The following is a 20199-nucleotide window of genomic DNA, read 5'->3' as shown; positions in this document are numbered from 1 at the left end:
TTTTCTTTTTTTAAACTGCAGTAAAACACAGCAGAGAGTCATGTTTCTGAACCGCAGCATCGCTGGGTCTCGGGTTGGTCGGTGTGATGTCTTGGATGTTTTACAGACAAGTAGTGTTGTTTTTGTTACAATCTTAGTTTTAGTTTTTGGGTCAAGCTATCATTTTAGTTTTTGTGATAAAGGTTCGTTGATGAAGATATGAAGTCATAATCTTTGTTGACGAGAGCAACTTTACACACGAGCGGTAACTGTTTTCAGTTCAACACTGACGATTTCACCCGGGCCAGTCGGATGCGGCTCTTTAGTGGCTCCTGTTTGACCTTTTTGTTTGAAAATGTTTGACCTTTTTTTCCTTTTTTTTAAAATTCTTTTTTCCCTTTTTTTCTCTTTTTTTCCTTTTTTCTCTTTTTTTTCTTCTTTTTTTCCTTTTTTTCTTGTTTTTTTTCTTTTTTCTCTTTTTTTTTTCCTTTTTCCTTTTTTAATCTAGACATTTCGACTTTTTTTTTCGAGATTTTGACTTTTTTCTCGAAGTGCATAATGAAAAAAAAATCTAACCCCAGTTATAACTAATATAGAAACATGCAGCATGTGTTTCTTCATTCTAAGGCTGATACAAGACTTTTCATTATTTGCGGCTCCAGACATTGTTTTTTGTGTTTTTGGTCCAATATGGATCTAAAACATTTTGGGTTGCCGACCCAGCTGTCCTACAGTCTTTCTGCTGATGACGGAGTATTGGCCCGCAGAGCACATTATTTTGTCAGCTTGGGAAATTTCAGCTCAGCACCCGAATACTTTCGCTCAGAAACTGTGAACATGGACTCTAATATTACTCGTGGTTCAACCGTGATTTTCATTCTTCTGATTAACTTCACTGTTTAGTGAGTCTCTCTGTTTCTGTTCATGGTGCTGATGTTGTTTCCTCTCTGTCTTCCAGGATGCCCGGCGTCCCCGGCCTTCCCCAGCCTGCCCAGTAGAACCAGCAGCTCCACCAGTTGTCCGTCCTCCGCCCACAGAGACTCCGGCAGCGACGTGGACAGCCTGCTGAACGTGGAGCCGGGATATGACAACGTCTTCAGAAAGGTCTGTAAAATCCTCTCAAGTCTAAAAAAGCAGCACATCCGGTCCAAACATGCAGCATGTGCCGGCTGGGGAGAGCAGGGCGACAAAAGCAAACAGGGAAAACGGGCAAAAATATACGGAGGAAAAACCCCACAGCTTTCATGACTGTGTCTGCAACCCGGATCAATAAATACATTAGAAAATCCCCAGAATTCAGCAGATCTGGCCGCGGTCCAGACATCAGGTCCACTGGTGTCTGCAGGAATAGATTCTGTTGCCTCTGAATCCGGCCCTTTTAGTCCATGTTCCAGACCAGATATCAGCACCACTCAAGGTGACAAAACTTGCTTATAATTTTTGAAAATATCCATTTCTATAGATGATATTTTGGTATAAAACCTTCCTGAGTGGCAGCTGGATCAGAGTTATCAGCTCATGAAGTTCAGAAAATTACATTTTAGATACTGCTGCATATCCTGGTTTAGACTCATGTACAGGAAATCTGTCAATGTTTCACTATATTGTCTTTGGTATCATTTTAAAGGAGACCTTTTAAGCATTCATTAAAGTTAAGATGTGAATCTTTCTGACCAACATCGAGCTCACTGCAGCTCTTTAAACTATAAACAACACACATTTTTACACCATTTTCACCTAAATGATATACTATCTTTTATCCCGGTGTCATCTAGGAACAACAGAGACATAAAATACAAAAACTGGAATACTCACAGGACCATAAGGATTCAGGAAATGTATCACATCTTAGCTTGAAGGAATGCTTTAAAGGTCTCCTTTAAAATTATACCAAACACAATATAGTGAAACATTGACATATTTCCTACATGAGTCTAAACCAGGATATGCAGCAGCATCTAAAATTTTCTGAACTTTATGAGCTGATAACTCTGATCCAGCTGCCACTCAGGAAGGTCTTCATACCAAAATATCATATATAGACATGGATCTTTTCAAAAATCATAAGCAAGTTTTGTCACCTTGAGTGGTTCTGACAAGTGAAATTTTGGGCTCTGGCCCCCAATATTTCAGGGTCGTGCGTCTCTGGGCCGTGTTGAAACGTGCGTGTGGTGACGTGAACCACATGTTCCTGCTGTGGGTTTTAACAGGAAGGCGTTTCCCCCGGATATCAGCTGTCTGGGAGCGTACGCAGCGGCGCGGGAGCGTACGCAGCGGCGCGGGCGCGTACGCAGCGGCGCGGGCGCGTACGCAGCGGCGCGTACGCAGCGGCGCGGGCCCGGGACGCTGCAGAAACACAGTCATGGGTGAAGTGTGACACGAAGCTCAACGGCTTTGATTTTAAACAAAAGGCCAGAGAAGCTTCCACTCTGAAAGAGAGGATTAATGTCTTTGCTGCACTCTGAAGAGAAAAATGTCTTTTTTTGCACGATACTGCTGCTGCAAATGTGGAATTATGGGTAGAGAAACCGTTTCATGGCTTTAAAGGTCATGGCATCGATCTCAGGAACACTGGGGTTGAACATGCATCGCCCACTCGGGGGAGAGACGGAGCTAAAGGCTTCCTAATTATGTGAGAGGAGATGAGCGTAATCCAGAAAACCTCAAATATAAAAGTTGGAAGCTTAACTGGATTGTGCTCCAACGTTTACTGCAGTCACGTGCGCTCGCTGCCTTGAACCACACATTCACACAAGCTTGAGCATTCTCTCACTCCCAGAGGAAGTGGTGTCGGCAGCAGAAAGCAGATCTTTCTCTCCCAGCTCTCTGACAGAAGCTCGTCTGTGCTCGGCACTCACGCTGCAGCTGGAGGCACAATAGGCCCAGTTAAAGCTCACACCTACAAATTAGCTCTGAATGCACCAAACCTATGTGTGTGTGTGTGTGTGTGTGTGTGTGTGTGTGTGTGCAGGATTCCCACCAGTCTCAGTCTCACCCCCCCAGTTTGTTTCCATAGCGTTATTCATCGCTTGTGTTGCAGAGGTTTAACAAAGGCAGCGCAGCAAACTTGGACACATGGATTTTTGGCCCGTTCTCTACAACATTGACTACATGCAGTCAATAATCCTTTTAAAACCCGAATATTGGCAATAACCTGAATTTGTACGGCCATGTAAACACCAATAACCCCTTTGAATAACCGGAATTTGCTCATATTCGGGTTTTTAAAAACCCCAATATTCCCCTGGGTTACTCCTTTTAAAACCTGAATATTGGGTCATGTAAACGCCAAACGGAATATCCCCATCAAACGGAACATGAATTAGTTTTCTGCACATGCTCTGTTCACAAGGAATCCTGGTCTTTTGAGTCCAGGAAGTTCTTATAAACACGGAGAAACCAAGACCAGGAGGAGACTAATCACTTCATAAATGTAATGAAGGATATGAACATTTCTGCATTTGTAGACGGTAGAAAGTACCGGGATAGAAGATTTACAAGAAGGTGAGAGAAAAGTTGTGCGAAGCAGCATTTGTTTTGAATTTGGATACAGGAAGAAGAAGCAGAAATTGCTTCATCATGTTCTCCGTGTGTCGCTGGTTTGATCCAGATATCCCAAATGATTAATAACCATGTAAACGGAATATTCCAAATGTTTCAGTAACTGGAATATTAGCAATAACCTGAATTTTGACTCCATGTAAACGTAGTCGGTGCTTCAATTCTCAGAAGTTTTGGGGTATTTGCTCTTGCAGAACTCTCTCTCTCTCTCGGTCCTGAGACAGCCTCCCTTACAGGTGAATGAGACATGGGGTAGTTTTGTTGAAAATGTGCTGTCCAAAATGTCCTGGAAAACTGGTCTCCTGCAAATGCGCGTTCCCAAAGTTTGTGGGGGCGTGGCTTTGGACGGAGCATGGGCGGGGCTTAGAGGGGGGCGGGGCTTAGAGGAGGTGCCACTTTCAAATCTCGCTAGCTCTCCAAAATCACGGATAATACCTTTTAAATGGATGGGGCTTTCGGCAAATAAACCATACTTTTTATGGAAGTGAACATTTACAATGGTCATCGAACGCTACAGGTTCTGCAATCTGTACTTTTATGAACATTCATTACATGATCTGCTAACTGAGCTTGTGTTTGTCTGATGGGACGATCCACTACAATCTGACGATGTTTAGGATGATTTGATGCAAGAAAAGACAGGAAAACAGCATTAAAAGAGGGGGCCTAACGTTTGAACGGGACGTTAGCGGCGTACAGTTCCTCCTGCAGAGTCTGTAAGTAAACGCTGCAAACGCGTCGAGTCTCCCAGAAACCTTGTGAAAGCTCTTGTTTCTTCCCGCCGTTTATTGGTGTTTGTTATAGCGTCAACGTTACCGTAAAGTGGCTTTGGCTCGTTATCCTTAAGCTCCGCCGTTTGGTCCTCATTACGCTCCTTCCGTCGGGTTAAACAGCTCTCTCCTCCTGCTCCGGATTCATCTCACGCTCCAGCGAGGAAATACTGATCTGGTGTAAAATGTGATGGCCCAGGTGATTAACGCTGATTTATGGGACATCTGCTCCCGTCGCTGCAGTTTCATTTAGCTTTATTTTGTTGTGCATATTAATACTTTCTATTTTAGCTCAGGCTGCAGATGATTTTCACATTTTACTGTAGCTGCTTGACCAAGAGAGAAATCTAGAGCAGAGCTTGGTCGAATAAGGGAGGGAGGAAATACAGTTTTGTATGTTGGCTCCTGAAACGATGCTAAATAAACATTTAATTCTGGCTTGACATTAGATTTACTTTTCAAAATAGTTAAGCTGTTCTAATGGAACCTGACGAACTATCTCTTGGAGCTGCTGCCTCTTCTACACACAGCTCTATGTGGCCGTGTCTCCTGACGACACTGGGCCAATTGACTCACTTTTTAACTGTATTTTAGATATTAAGGCCTGGATGTCACAGAATTTTTTACAGCTAAGTCAGGACAAGACTGAAGTTGATCGTCGGTTCAAAAGCCCAGAGAGAGAAACTGGCCTCTAAACTAAATACATATGGAGTAAACCCGAGCAAAGAGGCAAGAAATCTAGGAGTCATATTTGACTCTGATTTTAATTTCAAATCACATGTACGCTGTGTCACAAAAACAGCATTTTATCATTTAAAAAATATGGCTACCTGTTAGATTTCGTGTTGATTTTAAAGTTCTTTTATTAGTTTATAAAGCGCTACGTGGGCTTGCACCAGAGTATATTTCAGAGATGTTTTTATTCTATGAACCAGGAAGGAACTCGGATCCTCTGGCTCTTCCTTTCTAGCTGTTCCAGAGTAGAACTAAAACATTTGGTGCTTTTAGCCACTAATGCTCCAAAGCTGTGGAACAGCCGGAGGATCTGAGAGGAGCTGGAAATGTGGACATTTTTAAACAAAAAACTCATCTCTTTGGTCTGGCTTTTATGTAGCATCAAAATTTATAGTTTTATTCTGTTTAACACTTTTTAAAGGTATCTGTTTTATTTATTTATCTATTTCTTGTAATGTTTTTAGTATTATATTTTATTGTTGTGGACTGATTATTTTTTAGCCTTAATCCTTGAACCTTTATCATTTTTTTTTTCATTTTAATTAACTATATTGTATGTCAGTGTGCATTGGTCTCCCAGTCTTTATTTTTTTGGTCTCCCAGTCTTTATTTCTTTGTTTCTTATGCTTTTTTTTCAGTCAAAATGTTAAGCACTTTGTATTTCATGTACCTGGATGAAAGGTGCTATATAAATAAAATTTGATTGATTGATATGTGATGCGGAGCAGCGATGCTTGGAACTAACCTCTACCTGTCCCGGTGTCGGCAGGGCGAGGAGCCGGCGGTAGCGGGCGACAGCACCAGCGAGGTCTCTGTGTCCTGCTCCTCCACAGACGACACCACCAGCGTGGGCCCGTCCAGCTCCAGCCCGGACGGCAGCCAGGGCCTGGGCTGCAGCTGGAGCCCGGAGGAGGCGGTGCAGGGCGTGGCTGCGGCCCCCGGGGGCCTCGGTGGCCTCGGTGGCCTCGGCACTAGCTGCAGCAGCGAGGGAGCAGCGGGAGACGCCGAGGAGGAAGCCAAGGACCGGGTCAGCGAGGTGCCGCGGCGCTCCTGCCTCTTCAGGAACAGCATCCGCTCACTGTCGCCGCTCCGCCGACACAGCTGGGGGCCGGGCAAGAACCACGGCGGAGAGGGAGAGATGAACCAGAGGAGGTGAGAGTCCTGCAGGCCGGCGGGCTGGAGACGGGACGGCTGCGTGTGTTGGTGCTGGTTCTGGATCTGGTGCTGGTGCTGGTGCTGGTGCTGGTCGACGTCAGGCCTGATGTGTGAAGACCAGAGCTGGTAGAGGAGCCAAAAACTTACTTCAGAATAATATGACTCAAGTAGAAGTAAAAAGTAGTCATCCAAATAATTACTTGAGTAAAAGTAAAAACCAGGATGAGCTGGTTTTACCTGGTTTTACCTGGTTTTACCTGGTTTTACCTGGTTTTACCTGGTTTTACCAGGATGAGCTGCTCTGAGCAGGACGGCCTTTACAGCACCTTTTATATTAAGACTTGTAGGTGTAGGGACTGCAATGTTTCATCCTCTCCTCCTTTAATTTGCATCACTTTCACTTATTGTTAGAAATATGACGTCCTATAGTCTTGTTTGACTTTGTTTCAATGATAGTGATTGATTTCATGTGGCCACATTTAAGCAACACTAGGTGACGTTTCTCAGCTCTGGAAGAGAAAAGCCTGAATTGTGGTTTGCGTTAAATCGACGCAGAACCTACGGCGTAAGGTACGGCATAGGGTACGCAGCCACGCGCCCTTACGCCGTAGGCTCTGCGTTGGTGTAACGCGGGACCATAAATCAGCTTAAAGGCCGACTGCGCGTGTCGCGCTGAGCGGCTCCTCAGCTCTCCGGAGAACCGTGCGAGGAGAAAACATCCCCTCCCGTCTTTACCAAACCGGTTTGCTTTGAAAAGAGTCCGTCGCGCGTAGCAACCGCGCGGATGAGCTCACGGCGCAAACAGGCCGAGTTTGGGAAAGTTTGAACTTAGCGGCGTCCCGGACAGCAGATGCGGCTTATAGTCCAGAAAATACTGTATACTGTTTATTATATTTTCAATTATTTGCCCTTTTTTATTTCTGTCCCATCGTGATTCTACCGAGAACTTATCCAATACCAGTTTTAATTTGATTTAATCCAGGAATTAAATGCAGCCAAAAATGCGTGGACGACGTCTGGTCAACTAGGACGGTGAAATGCACAGTTTTGTTCTCCGTTTCTGGTTTTCTCTGGGAAACTTCTCAACGAATCCGTTTTGCTGACGACATGCTGCTGGTGCGACGCCAGCGCTGCCGCACCAATCACCGATCACCGATCACCAATCACCGCTTCTCCATCCCCACGGCTGAAATAAGAAGTTGCAAGGCAGCGTTGCGTAACTTCCTGTGCTGAGTTTTAGAGGAACTAAGAAGAATTGGGATTGTGGTTAATGAAAATGACATAGTTCCAGACGCCCATTCGAATTAAATACTTACTGGTACCAGCAGGTATTTCCAGTGCTGGTGTCGGGACAGGAACAGCTCGACCTGTCAGACGTGTCGTAGAGCGGCTTGATGAATCCCAGGCTTCACCGTCATGTCCATCCTCTGATTTTATAGGCTAATCTCTAAAACGGTCGCCTGTATAAGCGACATTTTAAAGATGTTTGTTTCTGCACCAGTAGAGGAGCTGGCTTGTTTCTGCACCAGTAGAGGAGCTGGCTTGTTTCTGCACCAGTAGAGGAGCTGGTTTGTTTCTGCACCAGTAGAGGAGCTGGTTTGTTTCTGCACCAGTAGAGGAGCTGGTTTGTTTCTGCACCAGTAGAGGAGCTGGTTTGTTTCTGCACCAGTAGAGGAGCTGGCTTGTTTCTGCACCAGTAGAGGAGCTGGTTTGTTTCTGCACCAGTAGAGGAGCTGGTTTGTTTCTGCACCAGTAGAGGAGCTGGTTTGTTTCTGCACCAGTAGAGGAGCTGGTTTGTTTCTGCACCAGTAGAGGAGCTGGTTTGTTTCTGCACCAGTAGAGGAGCTGGTTTGTTTCTGCACCAGTAGAGGAGCTGGTTTGTTTCTGCACCAGTAGAGGAGCTGGTTTGTTTCTGCACCAGTAGAGGAGCTGGTTTGTTTCTGCACCAGTAGAGGAGCTGGTTTGTTTCTGCACCAGTAGAGGAGCGGCTGCTTTACTGGTGCTGCTTTCAAAGGCAGACGTGCTCATGGAATTTCCAACTTCGACAGGGGGTGAAAAATCCATAGAAATGGCAGCATGAAATTGGGTTTCTTGGCATAAATACATGAAACAAAACATAATGTTCTTACTTCCATCTTAAGTTGAATGAAATATACAGGACTGTCTCAGAAAATTAGAATATTGTGATAAAGTTCTTTATTTTCTGTAATGCAATTAAAAAAACAAAAATGTCATACATTCTGGATTCATTACAAATCAACTGAAATATTGCAAGCCTTTTATTATTTTAACATTGCTGATTATGGCTTACAGTTTAAGATTAAGATTCCCAGAATATTCTAATTTTTTGAGATAGGATATTTGAGTTTCCTTAACCTGGAAGCCATGATCAGCAATATTAAAATAATAAAAGGCTTGCAATATTTCAGTTGATTTGTAATGAATCCAAAATGTATGACATTTTTGTTTTTGTAAATCACAATATTCAAATTTTCTGAGACAGTCCTGTATAACTGTTCATATCTTGTTAATAACAATTTAAAAATAAAAAAAAAAGAACGAGGGCAGAACAGTTCACGCTCTAATTTGTGAAGTGCAGTAAAAGTGGTGTAGCTTGAGGTTTGGGGTGGAGGTGTCTCCTCTTTCACGTCACCGTGCCCCACGAGTCTCACGAGTCTCACGAGTCTCACCACCAAAGAGAGAGATCTATTTATCTGTGGTGCCGTGATTGTTTACTGGCTTCATGTCGTAACTTCCTCTTTAACTTTAAATCAATCATTTACGGTCCGTGTACTTCACGGCCATCCGTTTTTTGTTTTGAAATTACAAAATAAAAATAGAGAAATAATCCAAAATAATCCGTTCCCCATCTTTTGTTTTGATAATAAAAAACTGAAAACGGATCGTTATCCATTATCCGTTATCCGATTTCATTGATGTGTTTGAAAATCTAAATTGGGAATTAAAACAGCGAGTGTAAAACTCTATTTCTCTATTTCTCTATTTCCTATTGGTTTCCAAGGATACTGAAAACAAGGATTGGACAAATGGGGGGATTGCACATGCGCAGTAATAAATTAAGAAAGTTGTTTATGGTTCTTTTGTTGATCAGATTGAAAATGAACAGTTTTAGATTTTTTTAATGTTGAAACAGAAAATAAATCAAATCTGAAACCTGGGAGTGAAACATGAGTTTAATCTGTAATCTGTCTTCACTCCGTCATGAAACTGCAGTGATGTGACAGTCCGTTCAGCTGCAGCGTCCAATCAATAATCAATAACATGGACTGAACTCTAACATACTGGAAACCAATAGGAAATAGAGAAAAGAGTTTTCCACTCGCTGTTTTAATTCCCAATTTTGATTTTCAAACACATCAATGAAAACGGATAAGGGATAACGATCCGTTTTCAGTTTTCCATTTTTTATTATCAAAACAAAAGATGGGAAACTGATTATTTTGGATTATATCTCTATTTTTATTTTGTCATTTCAAAACAAAAAACGGATGGCCGCGAAGTACACGGACCATTTGCAACAAAACCATAAAAGTTAAAGCCCAAATCTCTCAAACGGTCCTTATTTTATTGCTATAGTTTAGTTAGAGGCTTTTTCACAACATGTCTTGAATGTGGTCCACCAAAAAGACTCACGGTCCCCTCATCATCATCATCATCTTCATCAGCATCATCTTCATCATCAGATGAATTAAATCCTTCATTCATCATCTTGTGTTCAACCCTCTCAAGTCTCACTCATCTCACCAGCATCCACCACTTCCTGTCTCTGTTTCCATCAGTTCCGCTCGTTGTCCTGGCCAGAGAAAGCCGGCCTTCCACCGGAGAAGGTGAATCCACGACTCGTGTGACTAATTCCTCCGTGTTTGGGCTCTGAGCGGCTCCTGCTTCGTAACGTGTGCTTGGCGCTCCCGCTTCCTGCTGCATGTGTTTGTGTTTAACCCCCGTCAGGTGCACGAGGCGTCATGGTGAAAGCAAAGCTGACACTCTCGTATTTAGGTTTATGTAAGAAGCTGCATGGGAGTTCAGCTCTGGTGTGTGTGTGTGTGTGTGTGTGTGTGTGTGTGTGTGTGTGTGTGTGTGTGTGTGTGTGTGTGTGTGTGTGTGTGTGTGTGTGTGTGTGTGTGTGTGTGTGTGTGTGTGTGTGTGTGTGTGTGTGTGTGTGTGTGTGTGTGTGTGTGTGTTTAAAAGACAGTGACTGCGTTTCCATGCATCAATAACCCTTTTAAAACCCGAATATTAGCAATAACCCGGTTTTTGCACGGGCATGTAAACACCAATAACCCCTTTGAATAACCAGAATTTGCTCATATTCCGGTTTTTAAAAACCCCAATTTGACCCCTGGGTTACTCCTTTTCTAACTGAATATTGGGTCATGTAAACGCCTAACGGAATATCCCCATCAAACGGAACAGGAATTTGTTTTCTGCTCATGTTCTGTTCACAAGGAATATTTTGAGTTAGCATCATGAGTTAGCATCATGAGTTAGCATCATGAGTTAGCATCATGAGTTAGCATCATGAGTTAGCATCATGAGTTAGCATCATGAGTTTGCATCATGAGTTAGCATGAGTTAGCATCATGAGTTAGCATCATGAGTTGGCATCATGAGTTAGCATTATGAGTTAGCATCATGAGTTAGCATGAGTTAGCATCATGAGTTAGCATTATGAGTTAGCATCATGAGTTTGCATTATGAGTTAGCATCATGAGTTAGCATGAGTTAGCATCATGAGTTAACATGAGTTAGCATCATGAGTTAGCATCATGAGTTAGCATCATGAGTTGGCATCATGAGTTAGCATTATGAGTTAGCATTATGAGTTAGCATTATGAGTTAGCATCATGAGTTAGCATCAGGAGTTAGCATCAGGAGTTAGCATCAGGAGTTAAGATCATGAGTTAGCATCATGAGTTAAGATCATGATTAGCATCAGGAGTTAGCATCATGAGTTAGCATTATGAGTTAGCATCATGAGTTAACATGAGTTAACATGAGTTAGCATCATGAGTTAGCATCAGGAGTTAAGATCATGAGTTAGCATCATGAGTTAAGATCATGATTAGCATAAGTCTTTTGAGTCCAGGAAGTTCTTATAAACACGGAGAAACCAAGGCCAGGAGGAGACTAATCACTTCATAAATGTAATGAAGGATATGAACATTTCTGCATTTGTAGACGGTAGAAAGTACCGGGATAGAAGATTTACAAGAAGGAGAGAGAAAAGTTGCGGGAAGCAGCATTTGTAGGAACGCCAGACCAGATCAAGCTCCGCTGGAAGACACTGGAAAAGGCGACTTCTACTGGGCTGTTGATTATCTGTCGTGCTGCTGTTGTTATTGTTGTTGTTGTGGATTTGGATTCAAGAAGAAGAAGCAGAAATGATGGGAATTGCGTCATGACGTTCTCCGTGCGTCGCTGGTTTGATCCAGATATCCCAAATGATTAATTACCATGTAAACAGGGATAATCCTGTTAGCTCACGCATGGAAAGAGATTATTCCGAATGTTTCAGTAACCGGAATATTAACCTGAATTTTGACTGCATGTAAACGTAGTCAGTTTTGAGTTGAGTCCTGGAAAAGAATAGCCTGTGGCACGGCAGTAAAACCAGAATAGAAGTAGAACTGTAGAAGGACTTTGACCTTCTAAACTACTTTCTACCCAGAAGGAATGAGACAATTAAAAAAGCCCCGGCATCTTTTACCACCAAGTCTTTGCTGATTGATTGGGAAGCGTTATTCCAGCGTTATTTCAGCGTTATTTCAGTCGCCCCCACAGAGCTGCTGGACCCGGGAAGGTTTCTGGCCGACTGGGAGTTGAGCAGAGTTTAAATTTCTAAAGATATTCTCATTAAAACATTTTACAAGCAGCTCTTTGGATTCTGGAAAAAGTCGCCTAACTTTATGTGCAGGTTAAACTCATGCCATAAACTTCTCCTCGACATTTGAACCTGGCTCAAATCTCTCCTTTTAAAGAAAGCTTATAGCTAAATGTATCTTTTATATGCTTTGTTTTTAAATATATATTTTTTTAAATGTTCATGTTTTATTTTTCTGCTCTGTAGCACTTTGAGATTATTAAATATAAAGTGTGTTATAAATAAAATGTATTATTATTAGAATCAGAATCATGTTTATTTGGTCAAATAGATAATTTTCACTCACTATACAGTAAATAGACAAATGACAGCTCTTATTAACATTTATACAATTCTAAAAAAAGTGAAAGGTGCAGCAGGATGAGGTAGACATGGTTATTATTATTATTATTCTCCTCAACTATGTAGCTGCTATTTCAAAACTGGGATTTTGTGCCCGGAATTGAAATTTAAAGATTAAATTAAAGCTTTGTAGCCAAGTTTCAAAATAGAAGATTTTTAATATGATATTCTACTGAATTTGATAATCATGTCAGTTTTATTTTACCAGTATGTTCTCCAGTGATTTACAACCACACTCTTGTGCCAAAAGATCACCTGATTTGCCTTGGAAAATGATTCCGTTTCACTTAATTAGTCAAATAATACTTTTAGTTGAGTGCATGTCCCTAAAGTTTAGTCACTAGAAGAGTAATTGAATAATTAGGATAAAAGTGTCTTAAATAGTTCAATAGGTAGCAGTAACAAAATGCCAAAGAATAGATTGTTCTTATTCCAGAAAGTTGCTGCTCCTCTCTGAACTCTGGCCGGGCTGGTGTTACTGTAGACCAGGGGTGTCAAATGTGCGGCCCGAGAGAGGTTTTCATGCGGCCCGCGAGAAGTTTCCAACGCAAAAAAACGAAATGTTAATTTACTAAAAAGGAAGGCATAAATAATTGCCATGAATCGCAGCATATCCGATAATATATTTCTTCTACAAATCCATCGTTATTCCACAAATAGAGCAGTTTTCAAAATTTTTTTAGTTTTCTAGAATGCATTTGCTGATTTTATTTCTTTGTAGACGGTCGTTTATTTTTATTAACTGACTACTATTATATATTTTTTCAGGAAAAATATCACTGCTAAAAAAGATGATAGAAGATATTTATTCGGAGAATTTCAGTTTTGAATACGAGGATAGTGACAAAGTAAAACCGTTAAAAGAGAAGTGCTGACTTTTTCGGCACACTGGCGTAAATATCCGCGCCAATTTTTAAAAATAAATACACTTAATTGTACTGGAAAAATCTCTAAATCACAAAGAAACACTCAGATGTAATAAAGATTTTGCTTTTAATTAAATTTCCTATAAAAAAGCGAAATATAAAAAAAACATACTTGTTTCTGTTTATCTTTGTAAAATGATATTAAAAGTATCTTACATAATTTGAAAAAAAAAGAGAAATTTCAAGAAAAGATCCTGAAGAAATATATTTTACATAATTAAAGGTTAAACAAAGTGCATATTTCCTTTAAAATTAACTAAACTGATATTGGATTAGATAATAGTAAAAAAAAAGAATTAGAAAAAGAGTTTTTCACACCGTTTTTGTTATTTGGAGCGTGCGGCCCGCGAGAAAAAAATTGGTCAAATCTGGCCCGCCAAGTAAAATGAGTTTGACACCCCTGCTGTAGAGAGAAGCCGCTCACGCTGGCGTCACGGCGACGCTGCAGGAGGAAACTCATCTCCCGTGTTTATGTTTGAGTCGGGACAGCCCTCTAACGTCATCCGCCATCTTCCCATCCTGCTCTGTCTGCTTCCCTGCCGTTCTCCCATGATTCTTCCATGATTCCTGGCCCTTCACCCCACCCTGCCGGTATCAGCCTCCGTCCTGCTGACGCTGTGCAGCAGCCGGGGGCAAGTGCTGCACGGCCACAGGTATATTAGCGATGCTTCCCTCTGGCCGGGAGCACGTGACGGCCTTTGAATAAGAGCACATTTACATGCTGCCTGATTTGCATTGGCCGTTGTTGTGGTGAGCGTGCACACATGTCGTTTCTACGTGTGTGGAATCCCTGCCCCGGCCAGCCAGCGGCGGCTTCCTGCACGGCGGCGCTGCCACAGCCGCAGGTGTTGTCGAGTGTGCAGGACCTTCTGGCTCCGTGGGCTCGGTATATCACAGCGCCGCCAGGGCGGAGGCGTTAATATGACAGATATAGCCATCTGCATCCACAGCCCCGAGGATCGGTGAGTGCCGCGCCGCGCCGGTCGCTGATGGTTCTTTTAGTCCAGTCTTAGTGATGCTTGAAAGTGCTGGACTGGTGATTTGCTGGATAATGGAGTGCCAGGCGAGACGGAGGCTGGAGTGAGCGGAGATTTACGGCCGGGGCCTCGGCCGTCAGCGGGGCCTGTCCCGCAGCAGATAGAGCTGCGACCCGCTCGCATCGCTCATCCTGAAATGTAGCTGCAGTTTTCCTCCTCATAATCATTGCATTGGATTTCTCAAGGCCTCTTATTCCCGGCCGTAGATCGATTTAATTGGGTTTGTAAATCACGGCTCCGGAGCGGTCTCCGCGCCGACGCCGGCGTCGGGAGTCGTTTGCAGATGTTTGGGCCGTAAATCTGCCCGGGAGCGTTATGATAACTCAGCGGGCTAAACGCTGTGCAGGAGCGTGTGTGTGCATGTCTCTACAGGTGCATGTGCGTGGCTCCTGCTTGTTGTAGTCGTGTGGTGAATCCTGCAACGTGACGTGTGAACGCTAGGGATGGGTGATATTTTACCGTTCACGATAAACCGTCAAAATATTCCTCACGATAAGAATTTTTCATCTCGAGGTAAAAACGATAAATTTTCCGTTGATGACGTTTTTGTGTAAAACGGATTTATGGTTCTGCGTTAAATCCACGCACAACGTACGTGAAGGAAGGAAGGAAGGAAGGAAGGAAGGAAGGAAGGAAGGAAGGAAGGAAGGAAGGAAGGAAGGAAGGAAGGAAGGAAGGAAGGAAGGAAGGAAGGAAGGAAGGAAGGAAGGAAGGAAGGAAGGAAGGAAGGAAGGAAGGGAGAAAACAAGGAAGGGAGAAAACAAGGAAGGGAGAAAACAAGGAAGGAAGGAAGGGAGAAAACAAGGAAGGAAGGAAGGAAGGGAGAAAGGAAGGAAGGAAGGAAGGAAGGGAGAAAACAAGGAAGGAAGGAAGGAAGGAAGGAAGGTAGAAAACAAGGAAGGAAGGAAGGAAGGAAGGAAGGGAGAAAACAAGGAAGGAAGGAAGGAAGGAAGGAAGGGAGAAAACAAGGAAGGAAGGAAGGAAGGAAGGAAGGAAGGGAGAAAACAAGGAAGGAAGGAAGGAAGGAAGGAAGGGAGAAAACAAGGAAGGAAGGAAGGAAGGAAGGGATAAAACAAGGAAAGAAGGAAGGAAGGGAGAAAACAAGGAAAGAAGGAAGGAAGGGAGAAAACAAGGAAGGAAGGGAGAAAACAAGGAAGGAAGGAAGGAAGGGAGAAAACAAGGAAGGAAGGAAGGAAGGGAGAAAACAAGGAAGGAAGGAAGGAAGGAAGGGATAAAACAAGGAAGGAAGGAAGGAAGGGAGAAAACAAGGAAGGAAGGAAGGAAGGAAGGGATAAAACAAGGAAGGAGAGAGCAGGAGGAAGGAAGGGAGAAAAGAGGAAGGGAAGAAGGAAGGAAGGAAATGAGCCTGAAAGAAAGAAAGAAAGATTTATAGTTACAAAGGTGGAGTTGAATTGGTATTTTTTTTATCTTAATTTTTATCATTATCAGGATAAATGCCAGAAATTATCGTGTTACATTTCTTAGTCCGTACCGCCCATCCCTAGCAGGTGCATGTGCGTGGCTCGTGCTTGTCGTAGTCGTGTGGTGAATCCTGCACCGTGACGTGTTTACGCTGCCCCGTCTCTTCTCTGAGGTCACGTCTGCTTCCTGTTACAGTTACAGTCTGGAGGGGCTGACGGGCGTCCAGGAGGAGCTGAGGGCCTCCACGACTCAAGGGCCCCGCGTCCTGGAGCCGTCCAGGATGCCCCGGCAGGACAGCGACGAGCGGGGCTCGCTGGTGTCTCTGACGGAGGAGCAGGAGGAGCTGGAGGACAGCAGACTCCACGACCCGGTACACGCACAAGTCTGCACACACGTTTGTCTTTTAGATGTTGTAGGTTCATCATATCACCTGGATAGTCCAGGGGCCAGAGCCCAAAAATTCACTCAAGGTGACCAAACTTACTTATCATTTTTGAAAATATCTGTCTGTAGATGATATTTTGGTATGATAACTTCCTGAGTGGCAGCTGGATCAGAGTTATCAGCTCATCAAGTTCATAAAATTACACTTTAGATGCTGCTGCATATCCTGGTTTAGACTCATGTTCAGGAAATCTGTCAATGTTTCACTATATTGTCTTAGGTATCATTTTAAAGGAGACATTTAAAGCATTCATTCATTTAAGCTAAGATGTGATACATTTCCTGAATCCTTATGGTCCTGTGAGTATTCCAGTTTTTGTATTTTATGCAGCAGCATCTAAAATGTAATTTTATGAACTTGATGAGCTGATAACTCTGATCCAGCTGCCACTCAGGAAGGTTTTCATACCAAAATATCATCTACAGACATGGATATTTTCAAAGATTATTAGCAAGTTTTGTCACCTTAATGGGTGCTGATATCTGGTCTGGAACACGGACTAGGAGGATGTTGTAGTTTCATCATATCACCTGGAGGATTCCCCAACAGCCTTCTGATTGGTCCCTGACTCACCAATCAGAAAAATCATCCTCCGTCGCTACATCCGGGTCAGAATATCTGGTTGGAAACCAGACACATCTTTTTTTATTTCTTTTTTGATTTTGATTTTATTTTATTTTTTAATTTTTTAATGTTTTTTATTTTATTTTTTTTTAATTAAAAAGGGCCAATTCTTCTTTTTTTCTTTTATTTTTAATGTATTTATTTTTTTATTTTTATTTTATTTTTAAATGTTTTCATGTTTTTTTTATTACAAAGGTCCAATTCAATATCTGTTAGATCAACAATGTTTGGTCAGGGAAACAATGGGAATTAGTGAGAAGTCGTCATTGTCCTCTTTTATTCTGCTCTCTTTGACTTTTAAACCTAATGTTACAAATCAAACATTTAGTTTCCCTTTTTAGTTTCTTGTTCCTGTTTCCAGGTTATCTACGGCAGCGCTTTGTTCCACTTTACCTGATGTGTCTGCGTGTCTTTGACCCGACCTTGTCTCTCCTGCAGAAGTTACGGCGGTACCGGCCGCTCCGGTCCAACGGCTCGGCCATGACGCTGCCCCTCACCAAGTCCGTGTCCATGCTCGCCATCAGCCACAAAGACATCGACGGTGAGACGCCGCTAAACTCAGTCCAGCCTGTTTCTGTCGTCCTGCTCGGAACTGTTTATTCAGTTACCGCGTCGGAAAGACTCAGTTTTGACTTTCTGAGTTCGTTTCACGAGCTTCTCTAGTGGAGACGGAGGTCGGGGAGGGAGGACTCTGGGTTGTAGCTCCTATAATGTAATAATTTCACCCTATAATGTAATAATTTCACCCTATAATGTAATAATTTCACCCTATAATGTAATAATTTCACCCTATAATGTAATAATTTCCTGAAAATGTAATAACGCCTGAAAATGTAATAAAATTTGCACTTAACTCAATCGAAAATGTAATAACTTCACCAATAATGTAATAAAATATCCTGACTGATATTGTTATAACATTTTTACCAATAATGTAATACCTTATTACGTTATTGGGAATTTATTACATGGTACTCAAAGTCTACAATTTAACCCAATAGTCATTCTGGTGTTTCAAATCCAGCGTTTAAACATTCTTAGATTCTTAAAACACAAAATGTAGAACTCTGGAATGAAAATGAACATATATATTACATTATTTGTCAAGTAACATTATCAGTTTTGGAGAAAAAAAAGACCCACCTGAAAATGTAATAAATTCCCAATATATCCCAAATAAAATCCTAAGGTATTAAATTATCGGTAAAAATTTTATTACAATATCAGTCAGGATATTTTATTACATTATTGGTGAAGTTATTACATTATTGGATTTTATTACATTTTCGATTGAGTTAAGTGCAAATTTTATTACATTTTCAGGCGTTATTACATTTTCAGGAAATTATTACATTATAGGAAATTATTACATTATAGGGTGAAATTATTACATTATAGGGTGAAATTATTACATTATAGGGAGGAAATTATTACATTATAGGGAGGAAATTATTACATTATAGGGTGAAATTATTACATTATAGGGTGAAATTATTACATTATAGGGTGAAATTATTACACTATAGGAGCTACAGGGGTCAAAGGATGTGATTAAGGAAATTAAAGCCAGTTGTGTTTTAAGTTTGGTGCAGAAACACCTGGGGGAGGAAGTAAAAAGCCGCTGCAGCTAAATGAGGAGTTGCCATGACGATGCCTTTAGCCAGCCTGACTCCTTACTGTCGTCTTTCACGTAAACCAATGATTCCTGCCTGTTGTGGTTCTCTCCCCCCCCCCCCCCGCCGCCGCCACGCCCGCCCACAGCGGTGGGACGCCTGAGACGGCAGAGGAGAATCTCCTTCTCTTTCAACCTTTCCCCCATTCTCACCAAATCTAAGTCTCAGTTCGTTTACGCGGACTCTTCCTCGAGCGATGACGAGGATAACGCCAGTAAGTACCGACGTAGACGCTGATGGCAGCGCTAGCTGGTCCCAGTAGAGCCCTCCCTGTTGGCCGTTACTGCCCCCCCTGTAGTACCAGGTCCTGTCGGGGGGTCGGGGGTCCCGGTCTTGTCGGGGGGTCGTGGGTCCTGCAGCCAAGCCCTTCCTTCTCCATCGGGGACGTGATGCCGTTAGACTGATGTCATGAATGGAGGAAATGAGCATGATGTCACAGATGCAACTTCACAGCGGGTTACGGCCACTGAGTGTCAGAAAGACTGAGTGTCAGAAAGACTGAGTGTCAGAAAGACTGAGTGTCAGAAAGACTGAGTGTCAGAAAGACTGAGTGTCAGAAAGACTGAGTGTCAGAAAGACTGAGTGTCAGAAAGACTGAGTGTCAGAAAGAAGGAGTGGCAGCGTAAACTTTCAGTTTGAGCAACTGAAAAACATCTAAAATGGGAAAAAGCTGTTGTGCGATCGACTGTACTCATAGATTTAGCAAGAAATCAGAGTTATCGTTTTACAGACTGATGAAAAATAAGCTTAAAGCAGTACAATGTAGGGCTGTTCGATTAATCGATTTTAAATCGTAATCGCGATTATGTAATTAGAACGATGTTAAAACCCGAAAATCGTCAAATTGATTTTTCACTTTTTTTTTTTTTTTTGTTTTTAACCTTGTCTGCACACATATTAATTTGATTGATACCATATTAATGATTGATGGAAATACCTCTCAATACCTGCGACAAGTGCCCCATGGGGGAGGCTCTTTAGTGCAGGACGGGGCGTTGGAACATCGGCCACCGGTAGACCGGCTCGTGTTCCAGCAAAAAACTTGCAAATGTGAACAGCAAATGTAATGAGTGACATTACACACCTCTACCTCCTTCATGGGTTGCATTATTATTTAGCATGCAAAAACCCAGTTTAGTTTAATTAGAAAATGTCTCGTTTTATTTAATTGGAAATATAACTTACTGTATGTTTGCAAGTGCTGATTTGCTGATTTTTTTTTTTCAGCGATAAAACTTTATATTTTATTATATTTTTTAAAACTTTTTTCAACTTATTTTACAGAGTTTTGCACTTTATTCATTCATTTTTGGTTTAATAAGAGCAAAGTTTGCACTTAAAGCCCAATGGGCCAAATGTTCAATAAAAAAACAGCATATTTGAAATCATTTCTTTACCTTTTGTCAATTCACAAAATAATCGTAATCGAAAATCGGATTTTGAGAGAAAAAAAATCGAGATTTTATTTTTGGGCAAAATCGAACAGCCCTAGTACAATGTAACTTCCACCTTAATATAATATTTCCAGAGTCATTGTGATGGAACATCAACTTCCAACAGGTTTAATGAACCTCTGTCATGGTCTGAGGGGTCTGTATCACCTTCACTGGCACTATGTAACTTGGAGG

General features: G+C 42.1%; 1 protein-coding gene across 2 annotated transcripts in view; it reads left to right on the top strand.

Moving 5' to 3' along the window:
* The window catches only part of LOC133464866 (A-kinase anchor protein 13), a 164825-nt gene that overhangs the window by 88605 nt on the left and 56021 nt on the right, over positions 1-20199 (top strand). The window contains exons 12-17 of one of the 2 annotated variants that reach the window (XM_061747065.1): positions 938-1083; positions 5815-6197; positions 10001-10048; positions 16025-16199; positions 17337-17439; positions 18660-18785. In XM_061747065.1, coding sequence (XP_061603049.1) covers positions 938-1083; positions 5815-6197; positions 10001-10048; positions 16025-16199; positions 17337-17439; positions 18660-18785 — 981 coding nt within the window. The remainder of the gene's footprint in view (positions 1-937; positions 1084-5814; positions 6198-10000; positions 10049-16024; positions 16200-17336; positions 17440-18659; positions 18786-20199) is intronic. The other variant, XM_061747058.1, reaches the window with a different exon arrangement.

The sequence above is a fragment of the Cololabis saira genome, chromosome 2 (assembly GCF_033807715.1).
Source record: "Cololabis saira isolate AMF1-May2022 chromosome 2, fColSai1.1, whole genome shotgun sequence".
In the NCBI taxonomy this organism is placed as follows: domain Eukaryota; kingdom Metazoa; phylum Chordata; class Actinopteri; order Beloniformes; family Belonidae; genus Cololabis; species Cololabis saira.
This window is presented reverse-complemented; position numbering and strand designations above follow the sequence as displayed.